General features: G+C 32.4%; 1 protein-coding gene across 1 annotated transcript; it reads left to right on the top strand.

Moving 5' to 3' along the window:
* The first annotated feature begins 270 nt into the window (after positions 1 to 270).
* On the top strand, positions 271 to 21,151 carry LOC128160688 (hemagglutinin/amebocyte aggregation factor-like). Its single transcript, XM_052824048.1, has 5 exons — positions 271 to 338; positions 19,250 to 19,482; positions 19,843 to 19,977; positions 20,131 to 20,254; positions 21,029 to 21,151. Exons 1-5 carry the CDS (start codon positions 334 to 336, stop codon positions 21,066 to 21,068), a joined length of 537 nt encoding a protein of 178 aa, XP_052680008.1. The 5' UTR covers positions 271 to 333; the 3' UTR covers positions 21,069 to 21,151.
* The last annotated feature ends 6,285 nt before the right edge of the window (positions 21,152 to 27,436 follow it).

Here is a 27,436-nt window from a genome sequence, read left to right as displayed (position 1 = left end):
TTCTACTGACTATTGTCGTTAATCAACACTTGTGGTCTCAAATTAATATTTGACGGTGACAAAATGACCCCAGGGTCAATATATTTCATGTAGATTTATTAAATGAAAATGACGTTAGAAAGTTTTAAAACTTGTTGCATTTTGAAAAGCAAATCAATTTGAAACATATTTTTTATAATTCATATCAAGCAACGACATCTAATACTGCATGTTGGACTGAGTTGTGTTTTAATGCAGATATTGCGTGATGTTTTGTAAACTGAAACCACCAGCAGTTGTTCGATTTTCCAGGCATTGGACTATTACTATTCATTATTTGGATTTTGAACTTCTATGTGGTAAGATTTTTTCTTTCATCAATTAAACATTTATAAAATTAGTAAGATTTACCTTAACTTTAAACTCATTGAAATTGCCAAAACATATATATTATTATTGTCACCAATAATAAAAGAATATAAAGCCTGGCCTTGCTCTTTGGCACAACAATACAATTGACCAGTGGGCATGTTTATAAATCTACTAGATAATTACCCGCGCAAGCGCGGGATTTAACATTTTACACATTATTATGATACAATGCTTAATATGTTAAACCATATTTCTCTCTGCATTTTGTGTATATACTTTGTCAGATTTTTCCTTATCAAATTCTTTACACTTGAAAAAAAAAATACAAGCTGCAATGTTAGATATTTAGAGGAGCGGACAGGGATGAAAAATCTAAACTGAAATGGATAATACATACATGTACTTGGCCTTAATTCTGTTTGTTGCAGCTGACTTTTTAAGGTCTTCCGTTTCCAACGGAAGACCTTTCTATTATTGTGCGGGTTAAGATTATTAAGGTCTTCCGTTTCCAACGGAAGACCTTATTGTTATTCTTCGGTTTCTTTTTCCCTATTATTAGGGTTTTCCGTTTTTCAACGGAAAACCCTTCTGTTATTCTACTGTTTCTTATTATTATTTTTTTTTTTTATCCGCAAATTTTGTGTAGGCCATTTCTCGTACATTTGTTGTCTGATTGTTATGAAACTTTCGGGGTATGTAGACAATGTTAATATCTAGGGACGTTTTTTTCAAATTTTTAAAATTCACTTCCGGTTATGAGTTATTGCCCTTTAATTGAAAATTGGGGGGTCTTTTGTCCAGAGTTGATCTTGGGAACTACAAAAGATAGTTGCATGAAATTAAGCAGAATCGTTGGTAACATTTTATAGTTTTGCTGGCATGAAAATTTTGGCAAAATGGTTTTTAGTTTTTAAGCTATTTGCCGGTAAAGTTTAAGGTTTTGGGGGGTCTGAAATTTTGTTGCTTTTTGTATAATAACCTTTAAACTAAAATTAATTTGTTAATACATATAGAACAAAAGTTGTTAAGAATAACGAGAGCTTTCATTTAAAATTAAGAAAAAAGGGCTGGCCCCTATAATTAGGGGTCAGCAGCTCATACACATATTTTTCTGATAGCAAAAATCGTTATCATTTTATGAAAAAAAATTAATTCAGTTATTGTTAATATATTAAATAATGTCATTTGGTGTCAAATTTAAAAATTTCTGTGCCCTATTTTTTTCAAATTTCATAAAACAAATATGTGTGAATCGTACGTGAACGAGTTAATTTGTCTACATAGACACACAAGCGAACAAATGCCGTTTTAAGGCCCAGGCATTTACTGCATTACATTGTGTTGCGTCTTAAATAAATTGTTGTGATTCAATTTCATTTTTTTTTTCATCTAGGCTATATCATTTTTGAATTCAACTACTTATTTAACACGTTCTAATCGGCCACGCAGAACAAATGTTTGCAATGTTTGTCGCGGACCCGCGAATGTAAACAGTAACGAACGGCATTGTAGAAAAGAGAGAGCGTAATGCAGAAGATAAGTTGTGCATTTTTCGGTGTACACATGCATTTTCAAGTTACTGTGAAACATATGAACATGCACAGGGAACAATACTACATATTTGTATAAGGAGGGATATATTCTCGTGTGAATCGTTTACGAGGAAATTCTGACAGCCACACTTCTGTCGACCATGTCGACGGATGTTTATGTTTCCATTGATCAGCCGTTGATAAGCTACGAGTAATAAAGGAGAAAAGATGGACATTAAAGTGTGTGATCTATGTGGATGTTACTGAAAAAGGTCAGGCTTTTTATTCCTTTTAAAGTTTCTTGTCTATAGTGGTTAAAATGTCAGCATGTTAACTGGTTAACATTTAGTCTATAGATGTACATGTAAGTACGTGCACACTGTCACTGATGTATGTTATTTTTCTAGTCCAGACAATATAAATCCTTTTAACAGAATTGAATCCCAAATGTACCTTTCACTTGTTTTTTTCTCCTTTTTACCAGAATTTTGTGTAAATTAAGATTCAATTTATTGACAAAATCCACATGTGGCGAAAGTCATACATACAGTATACAAATATACATGTAGTTGGTACTGTACATAGATTTTCTTATGATATGTCCATCGTGTATGAATTTACAAATATATCTTGATGATTTAACATCTGCTGGGTTAAGAATTTTATAAGAATTACAGAGTTAGATGTTTTGTTATGGTGTGGGTGTTTAATGTTTACTAACGTGTAATTTTTACATTGTTTACTGGATGTTTAGACTTGCTCGAGGTTCATTGGTGACTGGAAAGGATGACCGAATTTATCTATTGAAAAAAAAATCAGATTGTGAATTTTCAACTCAAAATTCAAAGCAGGGTCTAATTAGAAACATATGATAATATTCTTGTGTGGAAGACTCCAAATGTAGACATAAATACCCTGTAGACATACATGTAACATCAAGCAAATAAAATTGTATACTTCAGACTTCAGAGTTAAAACATGACTAAAAAGTCTTTAATATTTTTATGATGCCGATCAATGTATCATTAGAGAGGTTTAGCAGACCAACGGGTACCCGGTACATGTACTTGTACATGTAGTTTACAAGTTAGAACTATGCGTACCACTCTACCAGTTCACATAATTTATCTTGTTTAGCAGTTTTGATATGTACTTGAATTGTCCTTGTTAATGTTTAAAATGTAATTTTTCATTTATATTCTCTTTTTTTAATCTGACTACTGGCAGTACTGGCATGCCAGCAGTTCTTGTCAAGGACCATTTCTCGCTGGTGCAATGTTACATCATATTTTCGTATATAATTATATGTGTTGATAAAATGACGTAACAATGCACTGATGAAAAATGGTACTCAACGATAACTGATCGCACGCCAATATTGATTAATTACAGACAAAAACTGAAGGTTGCAAGTGTTATTTTTTTATTGAACACCATTGTTTAAAATAACTTTTTATATATGTGACGGTCAGACCGGTTTAAATACCAGTGTTCAGTTGGTAGAGCACCTGACTAGAGATTCAGGGGGCCCAGGTTTAATTCCTGGTTTGGTCCTTCATTATTTCTCCCATCCTGTTACAATATTAAGGCTTGGACGTTTCTGTACTTAGCCGATTCGGTACATATCACTATACATGAGATGCGATACGATACATATCACGATACATTGCAACTAAATGAAAACATGAATAAGGGTTAAAAATTTATTCAATCTGTCAATGTATTACCGCATGTCCAAAGTTATTTTGATATATTTAAAATGAGCGTTGCACAATTTACAAATTACTTAAGTCTCATATACACTACTTTTTCATTAACAAGTAATCCAAAAGTTGTCCACACTCCAGATTTAGCTTCCTAACAGGTTTGACAACTTTACGAGGTTTTCCGCCATCTTTGTACTTTCATGTTAGGTGCGCAGACTAAAAATAGCCGATATATGAAGCTCAGATATTTTTGGAAAATAAAAAAAAGACTGCATAGGTATCGTAATGTATTAATGGTAAATGTAACAATCCAAATATCGTCAAAATAAATACCGTGATGCACCGGTGCATCGGTGGATCGTTCCATCCCTATACAATATTGGTGTTGTAACCAACCTCTGGAAATGACAGGTTAACTCCTGCCAGGGGAAGAGCCAGGGGTGATCTTTGAGGGTGAAGATCATTTAAGGGGGGGGATGTGACGGTCAGACTGGTTTGAATACCAGTGCCAGATACATGTAGCTCAGTTGGTAGAGCACTTGACTAGAGATTCAGAGGGCAGGTTCGAATCCCAGTCTGTTCTGTCATTATTTCTCCCATCTTGTACATATATATCAGATCTATTCAAGTCAGTGTCAGCTACATTATGCATAAACAATTTTACCCGCTCCTAAACCACAAACTTTCTTATTAGTGGATTCAGCTTACCGCTGATTGGCTGCTGTTGCAGCAGACTTATAATATATGCACGCACAAAACACAATGAACTTATCAGAGAATGAAAAATTCGAGTTACTTTCAACTGTTGGAATTTGGGTATTTTTTAAAAATGTATACTTGTGACAAAACATATGATTATGTGGTACATACAGCTGTAGCTTTATGAAGAAAATTTGGGTTAGACATATATATCTACCATGCAAGTAAATGATATTTACTAAAACTTCCAATTTATGACGCACGAAATATACGCTACTTTTACAAAGATTGACATACATGTAATGTAACACATTCTGTGAAAAATAATCTATTAAAAATTCTTCATTAAGTTTACTCATACATGTTTTATGCTTATTACACATAGTATTGTTTTTAAAAAATGTAATTTAAAAGAAAAGAAGCCAAAACCCTCGCCAAATTTATTTGCAAAATAAAAACCCGGTAGAATTGATAAAACATGGTATACCAGAAGGAAATACATGTACTTTGACGCTGTTCAGATGGGTAATATTCCTTTGTAATTTTCGAATTGAAATGTTTGACTGTTGCACTACAAGAAATAAACTCTAGCTCTCTCTCTCTCTCTCAAACTCTCTCTCAATCTAATAAGTGTCTATACCTAAGAATTTTTTTTAATATTATATTATGACTTGATATGCAAATTTTTGATCTTGTACTGCCTAAATGTTATGTCATGTATTGGGATATGTAATACTTATTACACTGCATGGTCAGTGTATTTTTTCCAGAAATAATATGCATATGTTAATGTAAACACAGCTATTACTAGAACATGTATGTAAACACAGCTAATTATTTTTTTTTTATTTCAGCTCAAAACGGACTCTTGTTCCGACATGGCACCACATTGCTTTTACCTGTTGATTCTTGTGGGTCAGCTCTCGAGATTAACCTGTCACCTCTATCCACATGCATATTCCTTGTGTTCTACAGACTTTTTACCGGTAATTCAAATTAAATCGGATAATGCATGAACAATAATGGAACTTTATGAAAGCATCATCCCATGTTGTGGTTTGTGTTTGATAAGAAATTATGAAAAACAAAATTAAGGCTATTTAAAGAAATTCATAATTGTTGCGAAAATTTGTTTTTCAATAAAAGTATGCAATTATGTTTCCTTTATTTTTTATTTTATAAAGGTATTTAGATGTGTTTACATAATTGAACCCCACCCCCCCCCCCCACCCCATCCAATTGTCTGCATTAAGATTACATGTAGGATATGTAAATGTACATTTGACTTTGAAATAACACCTGCTGTGATAATTACTTTTGAAATGAAAATGAAACAACCTATTTCTACCTTTCTAAGGTATATATGCATAAAAAAAGGAGAAAAACATGTCAAATTTTGAACATTTTTCATGTCTCCAGCTACCTGGAGGGTGTTTGAATTTTATTTTAATTTAAGGCAGATGTCTAACTTGTAGGTTGTATCTTACTGTTTTAGCATGGTTAGAAGGAGACTAGAAATCAAAATAGATTAGATATTCACTAAATATGATTGTTAGCTTACTTTTTTTCATAAAAACAAGAAATCACAAGCAGGACAGCTGTCTATTTGTTAATTAAAATGGTGTAAATCATAAAATAAACAAATAATTAGGATTAAATTTTAGAATCATTGATGATTGTTTTCAAATACGTGTGAGAAATGACTCAAGGAAATTGCCATAAGTTTCATAAAATTAGGTAAAACATTTTTAACCTTGACTTTTTATGAAAATCAAAAGATGGGGGGGGGGGGGTATACATGTAAGGATATTTCTAAGTGATGTGAAGCTTTTATCATGATTATATAATGTAGATGCATGTTGTATTGAATAAGGTTTCTTTTCAAAGGTGGTTGAACAACAATTGACCTCTAAAAGGTCAGGTAAAGATGTTTTACTATGGAGAACCCTGTAAATCTATGTTTACTAATGGAAATTGGAAATGGGGGGTTCACTTAAATGGCCATATTTTTATTAAACCTCAATGGAATTTGCAATATGTGGTATTCTTTTTCTCAGAATTGCATTAGCTTTCTTATTCTAAGACAAACCGTCTTTTCATAAAATGTTAGTGTACTAATTGCAGTTAAAGGTACATGTACAAGGAATAGTTTCGGATAAAGAACCGTCAATATTTTTGTAAAATTGATAGTGACTGTACTTGAAGATTTACCAGTGTTGCGTAGATTCATGAAATGAATTTTAATGTTTATCAATAGTTAATGGGATGTCTCTTGTTGGAATTGGTAAGGCCTAAAAAAAAAAATAGTGTGTTTAGGGTAACAGTGATGAAAAAATTAGGTTAGGTAGGTGGGGATTTTTTTTTATTTTATCTATTTTTTTGGCCTGAATCCTAAGAATGTTTGTTTGTTTCATATTTAAAAACGTATTTTTTATTGGAAATAAGATGAAATTCACAGTCGGATAAATTCAGGCATCTAAAAATGGTAGGATCGGGCCATTTTTGTAGGTTAGGTCGGGTTACCCGAAACACACAACTTTTTTTTTTTTAGGCCTAAGCAATATTAAGGCCCCTAATTTTAAGTACATGAGAAGCAGTAATAAATTGTGAAACTTGCGGCTTTGACTGTTGTGTTGCCTTTACACAGTGAAATTGAAGGTTACAAACTGGAGGTTATATAACATGAAATGGAGGTGGATGGGATATTATATGCCTATTTAGTATCTACTGGGTATGAGGACAATAGCAAGTTTATTGTCCCCCAAGACAGCAACTATTTCATGAGGCAAAGCCAAGGGAAATAGTTGCTGTGGGGTGGGACAATAAACTTGCTATTGTCCAGATAGTTAATTGGTATATTATTGTACCGAAGAAAACTTTATTTGTCAGCGATGCAGAATTTCTTGATGATAAACAAATTAGAGTTATCAAACTTTGTATTTAATGCGGTGATCTGATTAGGTCAGAGGTGTTCCGAGTTTAAAAAGGAGGAAAATCAAATTCTGCTGATGAATGGTTTTGATGACTATTCACCATGGGCAGATAGCATGGATACTATTTCAAATTAGATAGAAAGCAAGTTTGTGTGGGCGCCTTCTAGTGATCAGTTTGTCCGTCTGTCCATCCGAGATCGCTTGACCGGAGCATAGCTTCTCTCCCCTTGGCTCAATCTGGCTCATACCTCATCCACAGGGTTCCTTTGGGTTAAGGATGTGCAGTGACCTTGAACCATGTTGTTAGGTATAAGGTTAAGGTCATAGTAGAATCACAGATATAAAATCCTTGTCTGGGGCATATCTTCTCTCCCTTTGGTCCAATCTGGCTAATACTCACAGACTGTCTCTATCGTTAATCGATGTGCAGTGACCTTGCATGAAATTTCTAGGTAAAGGGTGAAATATCATATCGGATCATGCAAAAATCCTTTTTTCAGAGCATATATACTTTCTACTAACCCCTATAGGGCTCAGACTTCACATAAGCAGAGCTTTTGAGTAAAGGGTGTGTAGTGACCTTGAACCTATTTTCAAGGTAAACTGTGAAGGTCATAGCAGAATTATATTTAAAAAATCCTTGTCTGGAGTACATCTTCTCTCCCTTTGCTCCAATCAGGCTCATACTTCACCCACATGATGCCTATGATCAAAGGATATGCAATGACCTCTAATGATATTTGTAGATCAAGTGTCAAGGTCATATCAGATCACACAAAAATCCATATTTTAAGAGCATATATATACTCTCCTTTTAGCCCCTAATTGGCTAATATTTTGCCTAAACAGAGCTTATTGGTTTATGGCGTGCAGTGACCTTGAACCATGTCAATGTGAAGGTCATAGCAGATCTTAATAAAATTAGTTTTAGACAGTAGATTATTTCCTGGATATGCTTAATCTTGGTCAGATTGAACAAAAATGCCTATATGTTAGGGGCAATGAAATTGAATTAGAAGTTCTATGCCAGCTGGAAAAATTTCAAGTTATAGGTCAAGGTCAAAGCAAAATTCTCTAAAATAACATCAGCGGGGCCCTTTGAAATGTTCACCATTTCAATGTTGTCTGGTTCATAGTAATTTTAAATAAAAATATTCACAGAGGAATAATAAAATTAAGTAAACTATACATCGATAAGTTTCTGACAATTGATGATGCAACAAGCACATAGTACGAAAGGTCAACCCTTTGAAAAGCAGTGTAGAGGAAATGTTGCTCAGAATTATGTTTTAAACAAAATTGATTTTTTACGGAAATTTTAATTTTGCATTCTGGGTTAAGAAATTAGATGTTAGTTCCAGGTAAAGTTAACTTTTACCTAAAATGAAGTCAAATTTGTTAAGTCGTACTTAAACACATTCGGATTTTTTTGTAAACTGGTCTTGAAATGATTATGTTTTTTTGTTAATTTGTACTTAAAACCATTCGGATTTTGTTAAGTCATACCAAGAATCATTCGATTTTTAAAATCTTTTTTGTACTTAAGTTACTTTTGTCATTAGATTAAGAACACTTGTTCTTAGAGGTACTTTTAGCATTACTTTCGACATTATCGGAAAACCCACTCGTTGCTTTGCAACGAGCTTTGCTCTAGTTTTTATTCTTTTTTTTTCTTCCCATTTTTGTGCACGCGATTTCTCAGAAACGGCTCAACTGATCTCCATCAAATTTTCAGATGTGATAGATAGTGGTCTGAAGTTAATAGCAAATTTTTTGCACTGATGACGTCACATCCGTTTTGGAGATATTGAGATTTTTCTTTTTTTTATATGGGTATTTTGTCTGCGGCCGTTCTCCTAAACTATAAGAGATTTTGAGCTCAAATTTCTACGGTTGGTAAACGAAAGATTGAGGTTTTGCATGATTGTTGTTTTGTATGTTTAGCACTACTGGCGCCAAAGCTCGCTATGGCTCGAAAATTGACATTAAAAAAGCGTCGTAATTTTTTGTGCTTTTCTCTCTTTATCTCTTTTCTGGAAAATATTTTGTTAAAACATGTAATGTAAAAAAAGTTTATATTTACAAGACCTTTCTGCTGATATCAGGAAAAAGGGGCTGGCCCCTCAAATAAGGGACCTAAAGGGCTCTAAAGTCTTTTACCCATAACTCTTTACCGAGGGATATTTTGTAATAAATTATATAAGCAAATATGTTTATCTTACAAATATGAAGCCAAGCAGTGTGACGATTTTCTCATATGTTACGTAATTAGGGGTTTTTAGGGGTCAGAAGTCCAAAACTTTGACCACCTATATCTCAAAACGGAAAAATATTTTGAAATGCAGTATAAAAGAAAAGATGCTCAAAATGATGTACTTAACACCATGCAACCTAAAAAATTAGGTTCAGCGGCCCCAATAAGGAGATAAGGGACCGGCCCCTAAAATATTCTTTCTGAGATATCTCAAGAATGGTAACGAATTTCTGAACACTTGTTGAACAAAATGTCTTTATAATCAAATGACCTTTCATTTGCTACCAAGAAAAAGGGGCTGGCCCCTAAAATTAGGGACCTAGAGGGCTCTAAAGTCTTTCTACTATAGTTCTTTACTGAGGGATATTTTGTAATAAATTATAGAAGCAAATATGTTTATCTTACAGTTATGAAGCCAAGCAGTATAACGATTTTCTCATGTGTTACGTAATTAAGGATTTTTAGGGGTCAAAAGTCCAAAACTTTGCTCACCTATATCTCAAAAAGAAAAAATATTTTGAAATCGGTATAAAAGAAAAGATGCTCAAAATGATGTCCTTAACAACATGCAGCCTAAAAAATTTGGTTCAGCGGCCCCAATAAGGAGATAAGGGACCGGCCCCTAAAATATTCTTTCTGAGATATCTCAAGAATGGTAACGGATTTCTGAACACTTGTTGAACAAAATGTCTTTATAATCAAATGACCTTTCATTTGATACCATGAAAAAGGGGCTGGCCCCTAATATTAGGGACCTAGAGGGGTCTAAAGTCTTTTTACTATAGTTCTTTACCGAGGGGTATTTCGTAATAGATTATAGAAGCAAAAATGTGTATCTAACAGTTATGTAGCCTAACATTATAATGATTTTTCTCATGTGTTACGTAATTAAGGATTTTTAGGGGTCAAAAGTCCAAAACTTTGCTCACCTATATCTCAAAAAGAAAAAATATTTTGAAATCGGTATAAAAGAAAAGATGCTCAAAATGATGTCCTTAACAACATGCAGCCTAAAAAATTTGGTTCAGCGGCCCCAATAAGGAGATAAGGGACCGGCCCCTAAAATATTCTTTCTGAGATATCTCAAGAATGGTAACGGATTTCTGAACACTTGTTGAACAAAATGTCTTTATAATCAAATGACCTTTCATTTGATACCATGAAAAAGGGGCTGGCCCCTAATATTAGGGACCTAGAGGGCTCTAAAGTCTTTTAACTATAGTTCTTTACCGAGGGGTATTTCGTAATAGATTATAGAAGCAAAAATGTTTATCTAACAGTTATGTAGCCTAACATTATAATGATTTTTCTCATGTGTTACGTAATTAAGGATTTTTAGGGTCAAAAGTCCAAAAATTTGCTCACCTATATCTCAAAAAGAAAAAATATTTTGAAATGCAGTATAAAAGAAAAGATGCTCAAAATAATGTACCTAATAACATGCAACCTTACAATTTTTGTTCAGCGGCCCCAATAAGGAGATAAGGTCCGGCCCCTAAAATATTCTTTCTGAAATATCTCAAGAACGGTGACGAATTTCTAAACACCTGAAACAAAATAGTATCAGGCACTTAAAATGAAGATCCTCTTTTCCTGTTTTAAATCATGTATAGCTGTTAAATAGCAAAATCAAGATCGAACATAAATCTCAATTTCTAAAATCAGACGGAAGACCTCCTCGTTGCTCGCAACGAGATCGTGTCTTTCTTATTTTTCTTTTTTTTTTTTTTCTTCCTAGACGCGAACTTTGAGGCTTCATATCGTGCTCATTTCTGAACGGTTTTTGCTCAAATTTTCAGGGCTAATGGACTTTACAAAACACTATCTTCATCAGTTCATAAAAGTTAGAATTCCCTTTCCGTTAACGAGTTATTCCCCTTTTAAAAATTTTTGGGGTCTTTGGTTTCCAGACAAAGGCTCCGAGACTATGATAGCAGGGAATGGGAATCCAACGAATTTGAATAACAAAGACATTGAAGTTGTATACATCGGTTTTTGTTTTTTGATTACGTTCCTTATTTAGGATAAGGTAGGGGGTTAAAAAACAGGATTCGGAAGAGTGCGAAAATTTAGACATATTTTCCTTTGCATCTTTTAAACAAAAAATAATTTGTTAAAACATGTAGAATAAAAGTTGTGCAGAATATCAAGGGCTCTCATTTGACACCAATAAAAAAGGGCTGGCCCCTTAAATTAAGGACCAATGGCCCCTAAAAGTTTTTGCTTAATAACTCAAAAACGGTTAGGATTTTGATATGGCTGTCGCTAGAAAAGTTGTTTGTTGGGATCTCATAAAGGTCGTTACAATGTTATTTTGTAAGTGATTTGTGTAGTTTGAGTGTAACAAGCTTTACATGTTAACATGTACCTGTTTTCATTTGACAAGTTAACGAAAGTCTTTGCGCGTACAACTGGCATAAAGTTACTGCAGAAAGTATGCTGGTTTATACAAACGGCATTAATTCATAAGAATTTCTTTTTTTTTTAGAATACGTGCTTTTTTTTAGGAGTTTAAGTCATTGTTGTTAAGTTTTTATAATGCACAATCCTTAAAAACGGGATTTGGAAAACAAATCATTGTTAACTTTTTCTTTTCTAGTAAACCACAAAATATGGAATTAAAAACATCTATATATGCATTACATTTTAGTTATAAACTCCATGCATTTAAAATCTACCTTGAATCAGAGCTGTGTGTGTGTACCATTACGTAAGCTCTCCCTCGCCAGCGGCCGAGAAAATCGGTCACCATGGTCGCGGCTGGACTACCTAGCGGTCAGCGGTTATCTAATACACGAGAGTTGCGTCTCTCATATATGTGTTTATTTATCCGCAAACTCAAGAATTGTTTTCGTTTTGATTACACATATTTATGGATTAAACGATTGGGTGTCAATTAAGAAATCGTTCAGTTTTAATAATATTTAATAAAAGCAATGGCATTCTCAATCTAAAGCAATAATAGACATAGATCAATTGTGGGTTTTAAGTTTAAAATAAATAACTTCTATTTGATAGAGTAAGGTCATTATACTGTAATCTTTTCAAAGCTTCCTGGGTTATGAGCTGTGCGGGTCTGTGCGTTGTACCTTTACGTAATCTATCGTTCGCCCACGGCCGAGGATCTCAGCCACGGCTGCACTACATAGCGGTTATTTAATACACAAGATTCGCACACCGAGACGCACACTTCCATGCATATGAACGTGTTTGAGTAAATATAGCCGTAAATACAAGAACTGTTTTAATTTTATGTTATAAAAGTTTGTCCATTTTGTATTTAATTAAATTTGAGTGTAAATGAATATTAATGAACGATATTACTCTAAATCGGAAACATCGTCAGACATAAATTAATGGTTGGTTTGTTTATGTAAAATATTTTATAAACTGTTCAAATAATGTTTTAAATCAACAACAAAAACAACCCCCCCCCCTCCAAATATTAAACATTTAAATGATGATCATCCATCGCACATGGCTGAGGAGATCCGGCGCGAGTGGACAAGTGATCCGCGGTCGGTTCGTGATCTTCTACATGTACCTTATCACGCGTTCATGTTTCATATTTTGCACGGATTATTATGTTTTCAACTATTATATTGGTTTAAGATGGAAAGATAAATTTATTTTACTTGTACAGTTGATTAAGCATTGATGTATACGAGAGCGTATAAGGTGGTTTAAAAATCAAATCAAATTATAATCAAAGTTCCATGTTACATGTTTGCGGTATGTGCTAGCACGATAAAAGAATGTCCAGAGTTGAGGCATTCGATGAATATTTAAAAGAATATTCACATGAGTTTTAAACAACTTTGGATTAGATTCTATCGGTCACATATTAATCACTTCTGTAGTTTTTCTACATGTATACGTTTCATTGTGGAAGCGAACTCATTGCTGCCCCCTCCCCCCGGCCCGCTGACAGGAGCTCGCGCTGGTATTTTTTTATTTTTTTTTTGATTGGCGAAACGATATCAAGATCTGTCGAAAATCATTCTTAGTGGCTTCTTCTTATGTGTAACATTTTGTTTCACTTTCCCACCCGTTTGTTCATTCGGTCAGTCTGTGTTTAAAATTGAATCGCCACGTGCGACCGAGAATCTTGTGTCGCTACAGTTCAGAACATATATAGCCCCGGGTCATCAATTCTTATGTAATTGAGTAACAGTTGGAATGGTGCTTTTACTACATAAAATAATAAATAAAAAAAATCATCCACAAAAAATGTTACCGTAACTCAATAGTCAATACCAAAAATAAAATCCGTATGATTACAAACTGAATCGGTTTTTCAGTATTCGGCGGGATTTGATTTTTCTTCTAACATTAGTATTTTTATTGGTTTTAGAGGTAACGATGTAAAAATACAAACAGTAAAAAAATCTGATATTATTAACATTCATAATGTTGAAAAATATTTAAAATTAAATTAGTCACATTCGTTAGGAAACAATGTTATACAAACATCCGATAATTTTTTTTCTATGTCGTATCATTCGCGTAAATAAATATGTCCTTTACATACTCATGTACCTCAGAAAAAATTCAAATGATTAAACAAAAAAGAAAGTTGTAATTACTATTTCGAATTTTTTTTCAAAGTAATTTAACATTGTATTGAAAAGAACAAGAAATAAAAATGATTTAAATTTTTGATTCAATCTTCGTATATATTACCGGCGCTCCTTACATGTATAACCGCGTACAGTGTATAGATTATCATGATCTATTTGAATTAAGTACCATACGTAAAGATTCCCATAATAATTAATTGCATGACTGTGTACATTGTAGGCAAATCCCTGTGCGTTAATTACTTTTAAGACCTCTTGTTTTCCGTCAACAGTGGTTTAAATAATTAAAATGATTACTTGTAAAAATATCTATAATCGGGATTCCAAAGAACTTACTTCCCGCAATTCATAGAAATGATCAGTATGTTAATTCTATGTTTACATTTAATTTTGTTCAAATAATTAATAAATTCACTATCATTTAAATTGTGTGCTTCATCAAATGCTGATTCCGAATACCTTGAAGTCATAAATTTTCCATTGGCTATTGACAAAAAAAGAGACGCTTGACCATCCAATGAAAACAAATACACAGAGTTTGATTGACAGGTTCAGCCAGGTGCAGGTCTCACCCGATGTCCGAGGTTATGTGTGCCGCTTGCGCAAAGCCGAATGGTCTCAGTAAGAGTTATCGATGTCAATAAATAAAAAAAAATACATGCTTATCAAACCATGCTCGTGTAAGTTAAGGTTGATTACGGCCTGTTCCAACAGAAATCATGTTTTGCTAACCGTATTTAATATTTTTTAATATAGCGAATTTTAATATTTTATAGTCATTTTACCGGTAACGAATCAGCATGCGGTTTCGTCGTGCATGCAACTTTTATTATCGGAATTACAAATGTTTTTATTTTTTGTTTAAATCGCGTTTCTTTTTCCTTCTAAATTGTAGTATAAAACTTCCGAAAATATAAAGGATGAATTACGGAGACAGTAATTTCAACACCCCCTCCATTTTCCATGTTTCGAATTCGTTTCCCAGTATCGAATTAAGCGCCCTTTATCATTTCTGGCCGAATATTTTGAGGCGAATTAATTTCCAAAATATACTAGAGGTACATGTTAATGGACTTATAAATGAAGAAGGAAAACAATTGTGGGAATATGTCATTTAAACAAATAACATGATCGTTATTTTCATCATACCGTTTTCCCGTCAAATTGAAACCGGACTTGAACAGTTTTCATTTGCGTTACTTTATAATATTGAATTTTCATAAAAACACTTTATAATAGTAATTGATGATAAGTAGTTGCCATTTTCCTTTGTTTTTCCCGTATATCTATCAATATATGCAGCCAAATAATACTTCTGTCGCAAAGAACCGAAACTATATAGGAAAACTACACGTGGTTCTATTTGAAGTCGTAATTTCATTCAAAGCTCCATTATAATTTGATATGATGCATTATCTTTTTAAATGAATTATATTTACTAATTATGTACTAAATAGGGATCAATAACAAACTTATTTTCATAGTAAGGCTTAATTGTTTTCACACTTTCGTTTTTTCTGCTTTGAACTTCCGGCAGCTCATATGTGGGTCACTTTTTTAATTTGTAAACAATTCGGTAAATAATCGTACAAATGGCAAACAACTTCACGCACTGATAGAATATTTATTTCTGTTTTATAATTACCTAGCTAGGATTTTTTAAAACCTCAACTTCGTCTTCAACCAATAATTTTTCTAAAAATTATTCGATATTGGCAAATATTCGTTACCGGTAAAACGACTGTACATGTACCAGTACTGAAACATCGTATAAAAACGTTATATATACATGTACTCTGTAACTAGCCGTCTTTTAATACATATACCTTTCTTTTGTTTGTTAAAAATAAATTAAATTTTGTAAAATGATAAGTATATCATTTCTTCTAGATTTTTTTTCATGAAAATACCTACAAAAGAGTTTTGCCAATCACAAACAGTTTAAAGTACATGTAATGTAAAACACAGGCGCCATTTTGAAACAAATTGTCAGAGAGTTCCGAATAAAATCTGATGAACGTTTCACATGGTTCTCGCACGCTTTGCTCGAAACGATTTACACGCTTTGACCGAAACTCTGCACGCTTTGTCCGAAACGCTAAACGGTTTACACGAAACGCTTCACGATTCACACGAAACGCTAAACGGTTAACACGAAACGTTTCTCGCACGTAAGTCGCACGCTTTTTTGGTGTAGTAGTACGTTTCAGGGTCTGTAAATTTTGTCAGCACGCAACAATTCTAAATTGCACATTGTCTTCATAATTTTAGAAATATTTAAATAAAGAAGTTATCTTAGAGTAAAGGTTACGTGTTTTGTAAACGGGCTCGGTTTAAAAAAAACCCACAATTCCTGACATGACACATGAGTACATACTGTTTATAACAATGCTTGCTATTCTCTGAAAATGTAACTCGCCATTAAATATCTCATTTTTTAAATAATGTTTGTTACGATTACATAAACTGTGTGCGACAAATGGTTTTCCTAAAACATTTTCTTTTTCAAAACACGTTTTATATGCAGGCTTTCAATCACAACACGTTTTTATAACAAAAGCAGAACTGAAAGTTAAGTAATTATAATCGTTTGACACCATATCACATATATTTTCAACTCACAGCAACAACGGAAGACCTACTCGTGGCTTTGCCACGAGCTCTGCTCTAGTTTGCAATACTTATTTCACACCAGTGAATAGGTAAGGCATGTATCTCTCTTAATTAGTTTTTTAAAGTCAATTTTCAATATAATATCTATTACTGTCCCAAATAAGAATTTCAAATAAAAGACTTTTGAGAAATAATCTGGAGAGGGGGGGGGGGTATCCCCATTAAACTTCCCCGTTTTATGCATACATCATTTATCCGTATAGACGTAGAATACAATAATCTGTTCACTTGTGTCTACAAATTAATGTCTAAAGTTTACAACCAATCTGTCGTGGTATGTAAATGTATGAAATTAAAACACGCGAGGTTATTCTGTATCATCCATTTGTATGCATATTTTTAACAAAGTTGTCAGATTCGAAGTATCTGGTATCCAAGGTATCAGAGGTATCTGCCCGCGATGCATGATGAACTACAGTTTTCGTTAATTAGTCAATCCGCGTACTTGGTTACCCCGTTCTGGAAAGTTCTATCCCATTGTCTCACCAAAGGTCGTGCTTTGTAAGCGAATGAGTATCAAAACTAAAATCGCCCACTAAAGAAACGAATTGACTTATTCTATTTATTCAACATTTGTCAAATCTTAACTTCTATGTATTCTCTAAAAGGGCTCACAGTAAATATATTCACTCTTTACGTTATCATTCAATATTATTTCATTGCAAGGATTTATTTTGATAGAGACTATCCCCGACTTGGCCAAAGCGTGTCCACCACCTTACTCTCATTTTTGCTATTTCGGCCCTGTTTATCGAAAATGAAAGTAGTTTGTTGATTAATTTCATAATAATAACGTCAATTCAATTATATCTTATGGACATCATCTCACATGTGTAAGCAAGTACCCTGGTGCTGGCATTTTGTAGTTTATTTGCAAAATGTCTTAACTTATAAGTATAGAACTTAGACTTTTTATAGACTGAGATGCGTCTTAGATTTATCTTAGGACATATTGTAGTCTTAAGACAGTTTCTCGAAGCAGTCCTTAATTAACGACATCTTTTAAAAACCATCTTAACTTCAAAACCTCCAAATAGCTGTATTATCTTTATCAAAGTCAACAGTAAACATGTAGGTTGTGAACCACCACTTCCTATAAGATAAAGAACAGATATCTGCATCATGTCATACATAAATATGCACACAGACTAAACATAAACATATATTTGGGTGCTAATAATAATAAAATAATATTGTTTTACCAGTGTTCCGCAACTAGAAAAATCTTAATATTAATTGCATTGCGCTGGAAATCATTCATTCATTTATTCATACCAATGAAATATGAGGAAATAGGAATTTGAAAATTATTTATTCATTTACGTTACTGAACGTTACATTTTTTTTTCGCAAATATCTGTAGGTTCTTTTGTAAACAAGAATTGCATTGTGGTGTCACATTTTAGTTTCATCCGGCGTCATCAGGTGGTACAATAATTTTCATCCGGCTTATTAACAAATCAGATCTCGCGTTATAAGAGACATAAGAAAGAAGTATTTTTATTTAGGGTAATTACTGTTTGTCATCCATTAACAATTCTAGCTTTTTCGTGAAAACTATATGGTAAATTGTCACTTGGCAATATTGAAGAAATAGGTATCCTTATTATTGATGATTTTAGAAATCTAAGTTACTTTCAAAAATCTTCTCTACTTCCACACATTTGTAAAAGAAAATGAATTTATAATTATGTAGACTATGAAGCCTTTTACTTTCATACTTTCACACCCCCTGGGAAGGAGTTTTGACTCTAGGTGGGGCCAAATTAGTCATGCATTGTTAAAACAATCCATTAATGGGTATTTTATGTTAAAATATTACTAGAGTCAAGCTAGTTTTATTTTAATTTATTTAAAGAAAAACAATTAGTTTTTAATAAGTTTTTAAAAAAAACAATAGACATGTTATTTAATGGTTAATAACTGAACAGGTTGTTTTAAGCATTGATAAAACGATATAAAAGATTAAAGGTGTCTGTCTGGCCCCTGAGTATTGGAAGAGGGTGTTGTTGTTTTTAATAAAACATATTTATCAGCCATCTTTTGTTTATCTATGAAAACATATATACATAAGAACTATCTTCATATTAATAAATATGGAACAAATATTTCCTTTTAATGTCCTTGTTGTAAGATTGCAGGTAGGAGGGTGGTGGTCATTAAATTAAATATTCAAATTTTAATTAACTCCAGCATAAAGCTTTAATAAAATGTATACATGAGATTCATCTGCAGGTCTTTGTATGGGCTACGGTACTCAGGTGACCATTAAGGCCTGAAAGCCTCTTGTATATTACACAATGAACAAAAATCCTGATGTAATGTTTGTGGGCTAATAAGGGCATCAAGCAGGAACAAGACACATAAAATTACCTCATGTGTGTAATCTAAGTGATCATGAGTATTGTGTTGCCGATATTCAAAAAAATAATTGTCGTAAGTTTTAATGACTGACAAAGTCTTTATTTGTGCTTATATAAACTTAAATTGATATGGACAAAAATTATAATTTTTTTTTCAGGAATAACAAGATGTTTTCATTGGCTCCTGCGTTATATGTGGTCGTGGTTTCCGTAGTTGTCTCAGGTTGGAAAAACAGCTACGATCAGCCACTCAACTTCAATTGTCATTCAGACCTGTACTCAATTAGCCGTTTCACGTCAAAACACGATAACGGTCCAGAGGACAGGGTATTCGACTTTGAATGCAGGCGAGTGTACTCCGTTTCTGGTGCCGTGTATTGTAGCTGGTCTGGTATGTAACAGTTTAATATATTTGTTTCTGTATGTATCTTAAGTTTAATGTGTGCCTGAGCAATTGATGGATTGGTTGGGCTTACAATATCAAAAGGACTCGTTATGTCGTAAATGGCTGCCTTACTGTGCCAGTGCTCTAACCCCTGAGCTATTGAGACCCAACATATTGACTGACAGTGACACACTTGTTACCCCGATGACATAAAGAAAAATGTTTGCTGCGAGGAAAAACGAAGTCTTTGTGACCCACCAGACACTACGTTCCTGAGACGAAGCTTTCCTGTCATCATGGAGCAAAATTTCCGGTACAAGTCGCTCTCGAAGCCATTGAATACACCTGTATCTATTATGTTTACAGGCTACGCCAATAACTATGATGCACTGGTTCTCTTCACCTGTCCAAACGAAGGCTATCTAAATGGCGTTCATAGTGTTCATCACAACGGGGCCGAGGACAGGATATTTAAATTCAGATGCTGCACCCCTCGATCAGGTAATAATATCTTCTTCCATATCACATACTTTGATCAACTGAAAATACAAACCACTAGTACTGTTTGATAGAAATTAATAACCATCCTCATTTTCATTTCCTCTATGGAAAGATTAAACATCTGAATGTAGTACATGTAACATGTATTTATAGGACATTGCCTTAAAAACTGCCACTGGACTGGTTTTGTGAACGGCATGGATGCTTATTTTAGTTACTTCGTCCCATATAGTTACGTCATCAGAGGCGTGAGTAGTATTCACGACAACGGCCCTGAGTAAGTACTAAATAGTCGAAATGTGACTGATCGCCATCAACAATTTACTTAAGAGGGCTGAATGTTAGTTGTCATGTTAGGTTATATCTACCTCCTTAAAACAAAGAGCTCCAAACTGTATGAAGATCTAGGAAAATTATTTTTCCGTTACCACATTAATGGCCATAAATAGATTTAAAAGTTTCAGGCAGATCTGATGGTAATTTGTGTACCATCCAGCCTCCCTGATAGTTACCATGGCTATACTATTGACCATTTTTAACAACAATATATACTAAAGCACTCAGGGTTATAGAAAAAATAAGAATGTTCAAAAATAAAGTCAGGTCTTAATAATACGTTTTAAGTAAGTGAAAACTTGAATAAATGCATATACACGGTTAGGTGTTTTGAAATGACAAGGAATATTCTTTATATATTTTCAATTATTTTAAAAGCATTGAATTATAAATTTTTGGATATTTTCGGACCAAACACACCAGTCTTTTCAGACACTTTGAATACTGTTGAATACAAAATCATCATATAATATGGATTCAAACGGTAACTTTGGGCCAATAATGGTGTCCCAGGAGAAACAGATATTTTATTATTTAACTTTGCTATAAAAAACTGCTAATATGGCTACAAGAAGAATGCACAGTAAGTTTTTAGGAAAACGCTGTCGCCCCGTATGGAATTTAGTGATCATTTAAGAAATCATAAATTAAGTCAACTAAAAACCTGGAACAAATTTTCAATATGTATTATATAATTTTTTTGTGATTGTTTCAGGGACAGAATATTTCAGTTTGAGATTTGCCAAGTTTTTTAGAGCATATTGAACCCAGTTATACCTTGATTGGTTCATAACATAAACTTATTGCTGTCCTAATAAAGCCAATGCTTTAAAAATGACGTACATATTTGTAATAGCAATTCATGCATTCATGCATATTCATTGAGGTAGCAAAGAAACAATATGTTACTAAATTATCAAGGGAAATCCTCAAAGTAGGATTTTTTGAAAATCCTGAGGAATGTGTATTGCTAATGAAAAATGACAATAACAAACCTCCAAACATCTAAACATTCCATAAAACAAAATACAAAATCAAAGCAGAGCAACACGGACCTCTAAAACGATAGAGATGGGATCAGGTGCCTAGGAGGAGTAAGCATCCCCTGCCGACCGGTCGCATCCGAATAAAAAAAGGGATTAACCAGTCCAGTGTATAAAAAATTGGTCTAACAAGTATGAAAAACGTCAGTCAGCATTTCTCTTAATGAAACATTGTACTTGCTGACAACGTCATTGTATCGACCATAGAACTTGCTTAACTTTTTGTCGAGGTCCATTATATTCTTGTTTCAACAACGTGTTTGTTTGTAGTTCGCCTCGCTTAAAGTATAGATAGCTATAGTTCGTACAACTATGTAGAGCATGCCCTTGCATAACGAATAAGCTGAGGAACTTAAACCCAATAAAAAGGTGATGATGTGATATTGCTATAGATGAAAAAGTGACATTTGAAAATTTTAAATCATCTCTTTTATCCCATAGCTTTCTTGTTTGGTTATTATAAACGTCTTTTTCTAGTAAAATATTAAAGATGTCTCAGAATCTCTGATATCTTTTATTTCAAACTCACTTGGATATAGTGAGTTTACATATAAGTATTAGAGTGAACGTTACAGTTGTTAATGAATAACACATCATCAATATATCAAAATGTCGAGTTGAAGGCAACAGCAAGTGTTTGAGAGCTTTTGAAACAAACGCACACAAAGAGAACTTCAAGCTTGTAATACTTCAGATATTTAACACACAGACTTCCCATATGCATGCATGATATATACAGACACAGTCTTTATAATTCAGTGTTAATTAACAAACTAGAAGAAGTAGATAATTAATACATGTAGGAATATAATTTGCATTTGTAAACATCTTTGTCGGAACACTTTCGGCTTTTTATTTATGTTTGCATGCTAAATACATAGGTTGTATCCATGCCCCCGGACCGGCTCTTAAGGTGTGTAATTTCTCATATTCCAATTCAATTATTTGACAATATGCAATATCTACATAGATTTTTTTTACTTTGTATCTTTTCTCTTTATTCTTTTTTTTAAATAACAATGATGAGGCTGTATTTATTATAGCAATTTTGCCAATATATTTTGTTTATATCTTCCTACATGTATCTTTCTTATTGTTATCCGTAAAGGAACGGAGAAGAAAGTGTCAGACTCGGTACATTTATCAACAACAGGCACACATATTATTCACAATAATAATATGTTTACATTACAAAAACATTAACCCAATATTAACTTGTCAAGGAAATTTTTGAAATCATACATAGTAATGTTGACTAAAAAGTTCACAGGGAATAAAATAAACTTGATGTTGTTATAATGGTGTAATACTATTAAGATTTCACCAATTACAAACTGCAACACATTTTAAAAGGGACATTGCAACAGTGCTTGTTCAACTTCAGATTTACGTATTGCATCGTTAGGAAATTGGAAATAACGTTGACTGTGACAGTTTAAGTACATTCGAAATCCCTTTCACATACCTAATTAATGTAATTATGAGCTCTCGGATAATTAAGGGTAAAACCGAATTAATCTTAAATTGTTCATTTTTACCACGTTGATTTTGATTGAAAGTAATTGACACGAGCTGAAATCTACAAGTTCTTGGTCTGACTACAGTCATCACGGAATACGAAAAAAACACTATACGTCGGCCATGGGCTTCAGGGATGCAATCGAGTGTAATGAAATCGAAGGGTTTAAATACCAGACACCTGTGTGAGAGTGGTATTCGGCTTTAGGTTCTCATTTTTGACATTCTGATTGATTTTGAATTGTTGAAGGGAAGCAATTTTTTAATTTAAATTATTTAAACCAAAATTATGCCTATAGACAGTAGTTATTATTTTCTTATATACGTAAACTAAGACATTTTCAAGAGAAAGAATACCACATGATAAAAAGATCATTACAAAACTTTACTAATAATTTGAAAAATAAAATAAATGTAATTTCATTATCAACTGACAAATTCTCGTTACATGTAAAAACCTTTGTAATAAGAGTTTGAAAAACTGAAAGCAATTTTTATAACATGCTTATTTTTCTTTTTAAAACTTTATAAAGAATAATTCACATCACTATTTCGCTCACTTATACTTTCTCTGGAAAAATGTCATACGTATTTGTTTTTCGGAATTTTTTTTATATGTATGTTTTTGTAGACGTCTTTAAAGAACAGTTCGTGTGTATACACTTTACTACAACGCATGCATAAATACAATGCTTAAGCGTAGTATAGTTACAGATGAATATCTTTCAAACATGCAGAAAGTTTCATAATTTTCTGCTCATAATGCAATATCATTGATACATGATAGACACCGTCCTAAGCCATATCATCAGCACCGATTCAGTAAATACCAATCTCCGTATTGAAAGTTATGCTTTGATTCGTAAAAAAGGAAAATAAAATAAAAAAAACCTTCTAATTTACATGTACTTGTACATTTACCCCAATTATACATTACAAATTAACTTGTCCATTTGCAATATTTTATAAATATATTGAATCTCATTTTAACAACAATTCAAAGATCGACAATTTATTATATTTATAAGACAAGTGTTAACATATATATACTTACTTTAAATATTCTTTGAAATGTTGTAAGAGGTGAACAACGTTTTGTTAATCCACAGTTTAAGTATATATATTCTTCATAATCATAAATTTCTGGATGATTGGTGGTATGGGACACATGGCTACATACATGTTAATCAAAGTAAATCATAAATAAAAGATATACTTCTTATTTAAGAAATGGTCGCACACAGAGACAAAAATAGACATAAAAATGAAATACATCCTCAACCACTAATGAAATAATTATTTCAATAATGGTTGTTTTTCAATAGTGGTTTCAAAAATTATATCATAATTAATTTATGTTCATGGTTGATGTATTTCAAAAGTGGTTGCAAATTTATTTTAATAATGAAATACACCCTTAACCACCATATATACATGCACAACATATATGCAAATAATTCATCATAAAAGTGTTAAGTAAAATAAAATTTATTTCCAACATTTTTGTTGAATTTCAACAGTGTCTGCACTGTGATTCTTATAATGAAATACATCCTTAACCACTTTTTGAATCTTCTTTTTCGATTAAAAAATTCAAAATGAAAACATTATCAATTAATTTGATGATGTTTGTATCTTTATAGTGGTTGCAAATTATTTCTTTTAACAATATTTATCCCAAACCGCTTATGAATAAATTATTTAAGTAGTGGTTGTAATGAAATACATCCCCAACCACTATTGAAATAATTAATTTGAATTGTGATTGTATTTCAGTAGTGATTGTTAAATGTTTCTTGTAGCATTCATCATTATCCACTTTTGAAATAATTGATCCTAACAGTAGTTGTATTTCAATTGAACTTGCAAAGTGATTTTTCTATTAAAATATATCCCCTGCCATTATTACAGCAATTCATTTTAACAGTGGTTTTCAACTTCAATAGTGGTTGCAAAATGATTCATTTAATAAAATACATTCCCAACCACCATTGAAAAAAACAAAAAATAGTATAGTTGGAATTGCAACGTATATTTTGTTAATCCGGTTTTATATCAAATCAGGCGTCAATCTGACAAAGTCACCTAAAATATACATAATTGAATTAATTTTATGCTATAATCGTCCTAATGGCTGCACCGTAAAACATGTTTTTAGAGACCACATTTCAACTTAAGTCACTTAAACATCTTGTAACCATTCCACTAGCAGTTGGAAAACGTGTTTTATAAATTGAATTAAACAGTCTTAAAAATAACAATTGAAAAATCATAAGTTTGGCTACTCTTTCAACAAGATATAAATTCGTTTCAATGATTCTTTTAAATGATCATTGAAATATTTATGAGCCTTTGATTTCTTTTTTACAAGGTATAAACTCGCTGCAATGAGTTTTTTAAGTGATCAATGAAATGTTTTTGAGCTTTGGATATTAAGTTTCACTATATATAGAATCGATCCAATGATTCTTTTTATAATAAATAAAATATTATGCGAGTGATATCTCATCGCAATACTTGCATTCCTGACTTTTTAATATCAATGTGTGATTAATTTATCATATGACAAAACATTTTTGAATATATAGTTGCTTACATTTTTATTCAGAATCAAACAACACCAAAAGAATATAAAATAAAGGAAATATATACAGATACATTTGAATTTATATAAAACAGAATGATACTGGTTTTCTTTTCATACAACACTGTCTATGGAACAAAGAGCACATCTAATAAATGGGCGTAAATTATTTATACTTAGCCCATAAAAAAATGAAAAAAGGACCAACATAATGACAACACAATGACAATATTCAATCAATTGAAGTGCATCGAGATAATAACGGAGAATGAATATTGATTTTTGTTTATTATTGATCATGTGAAGATATTGTGCAAAATATCGTCAACAACGATTAATCTGTTTTTGCCTGTATATTTTGAATTTAACGTTGACCTGATAAATACATTCTCATTTAAATGTGACAGATTTTATTAATGACATCATTGGATTTATCATTATTCAAGCAAATGCAGGTCATTAAAGACTTTAGATTATGATCCATACCGACCAACATAAAAAAGCCATGTACATAATTTTTTTCCGATTTCTCAAACATAAATCTGGGGATAAATCCTTATCAAATTTTACGCAGTGGACTGGTCTTTCGGTTTTATCAAAGCTATGGCCGTTGCTAAAAATTGAACCGATTGCGGAAAATGGTGCTTTTTTATACATTAAAAATATTAGACAATGTGATAATCCTTTTTTTAACCGATATTCATGTAAAATAAATGAGATTTTTTTCGAAACAAATAGTTTTATGAAACATTTGCTTATCATTCATTTAAAAAAAATAGGTAATTTTTTGTAAAATGATATAAAATGATTTAATCTTTTGAACAACATTTAATTTACTAGTATTCTTTTTTAATTTTATTAACTTACAGTATTCACTGACATATTAATTATGTTCACATCATAAGACCCTTAATCAATTGAAAATTTAAAAAAATACCCAAAGGATCGGCATTTTCAGGATCACAATGGGCGTAAAAATTATCAAAAAGTATACATGTATTTTGAAAACTGGTTCCTAAAATAAAATGTTGCATGGATTTGTGATTTCAACATCTAAAATTTTAAAAAGTATGTTTAGCTTTTTGTTAAATAAAATAACATGATTTCAACAAACTGCATTTATCACTCTGTATTTTTTAAATTGCATTAGATTTTTTTGAGGATATCAGTAAGTATCATATTTCGAGATCGGTATTCAGAAATTGCAGTCACATATGCAGGAATAATAGAGTCATTCATTACCAGTGTGGGATAGCGAGATTCCACCGAGGGAAAAAGATCACGTTCACAACCGCCTTTTTAATACGCTGCAAATTGATCAGCTACTTGCAGCTACAGCCAATCATAAAACGGATTCTGTCACCGAGTTTTTCTAAAGAGGTCTGCCAAGAATTATGGGGAGCGGAGTGGACAAAAAACCTAACGAAATTGCATGACTGGCTGATATCACATAATCTAGAAAAAAATAAACGTTATATTTACCTGTGTGTGACCTAGGATGTCATTATGACATTTTATTTTTTCTACATTGGAGTAAAGATTGTCCAATGAAAAATTGCGTTTCTCTTTTTGTTTGGCTATATCTTTGCTTGATAACACTCACTTTCGTATATGTGTATCAATTCATCACTTAATCATATAATAAGTTGCTGTCCTTTAAAAAAAGACTGCAATACGTAGACCATGTGCATGTGTTTACATCGAACACGTGAACGCCTTAAGATTATCAAAGATTCCACCGACTCTAGCCCCCCGTTTTCAACCACTAAATTCGTACGATGTATTACATGTACGTATATGTATAGCCCTGACTTTTTTTAATCTATAAATTATATATTATTATAAAGGGTTCATACTTCTAAAATAATTATGATCTATATTAATGAAGATTGCATTTACAGTATCAGGCATTCGGCGAATTCTACTATTTGCGCACACATTACGCTTCGCACTACTTTGTTAACTATGCAGCAACAGC

This window comes from Crassostrea angulata, chromosome 8 (genome assembly GCF_025612915.1).
Source record: "Crassostrea angulata isolate pt1a10 chromosome 8, ASM2561291v2, whole genome shotgun sequence".
NCBI lineage: Eukaryota > Metazoa > Mollusca > Bivalvia > Ostreida > Ostreidae > Magallana > Magallana angulata.
The sequence above is the reverse complement of the archived record's forward strand: the minus strand, read 5'-3'. Positions and strand labels throughout refer to the sequence as shown.

What these genes read in the sequence shown, in the direction of transcription:
- LOC128160688 (XM_052824048.1), top strand. An exon ending in CGTGTATTGTAGCTGGTCTG is followed by an intron (nt 19,483 to 19,842) that starts GTATGTAACAGT and finishes TTATGTTTACAG; the next exon opens with GCTACGCCAATAACTATGAT. An exon ending in ATTCACGACAACGGCCCTGA is followed by an intron (nt 20,255 to 21,028) that starts GTAAGTACTAAA and finishes TGATTGTTTCAG; the next exon opens with GGACAGAATATTTCAGTTTG.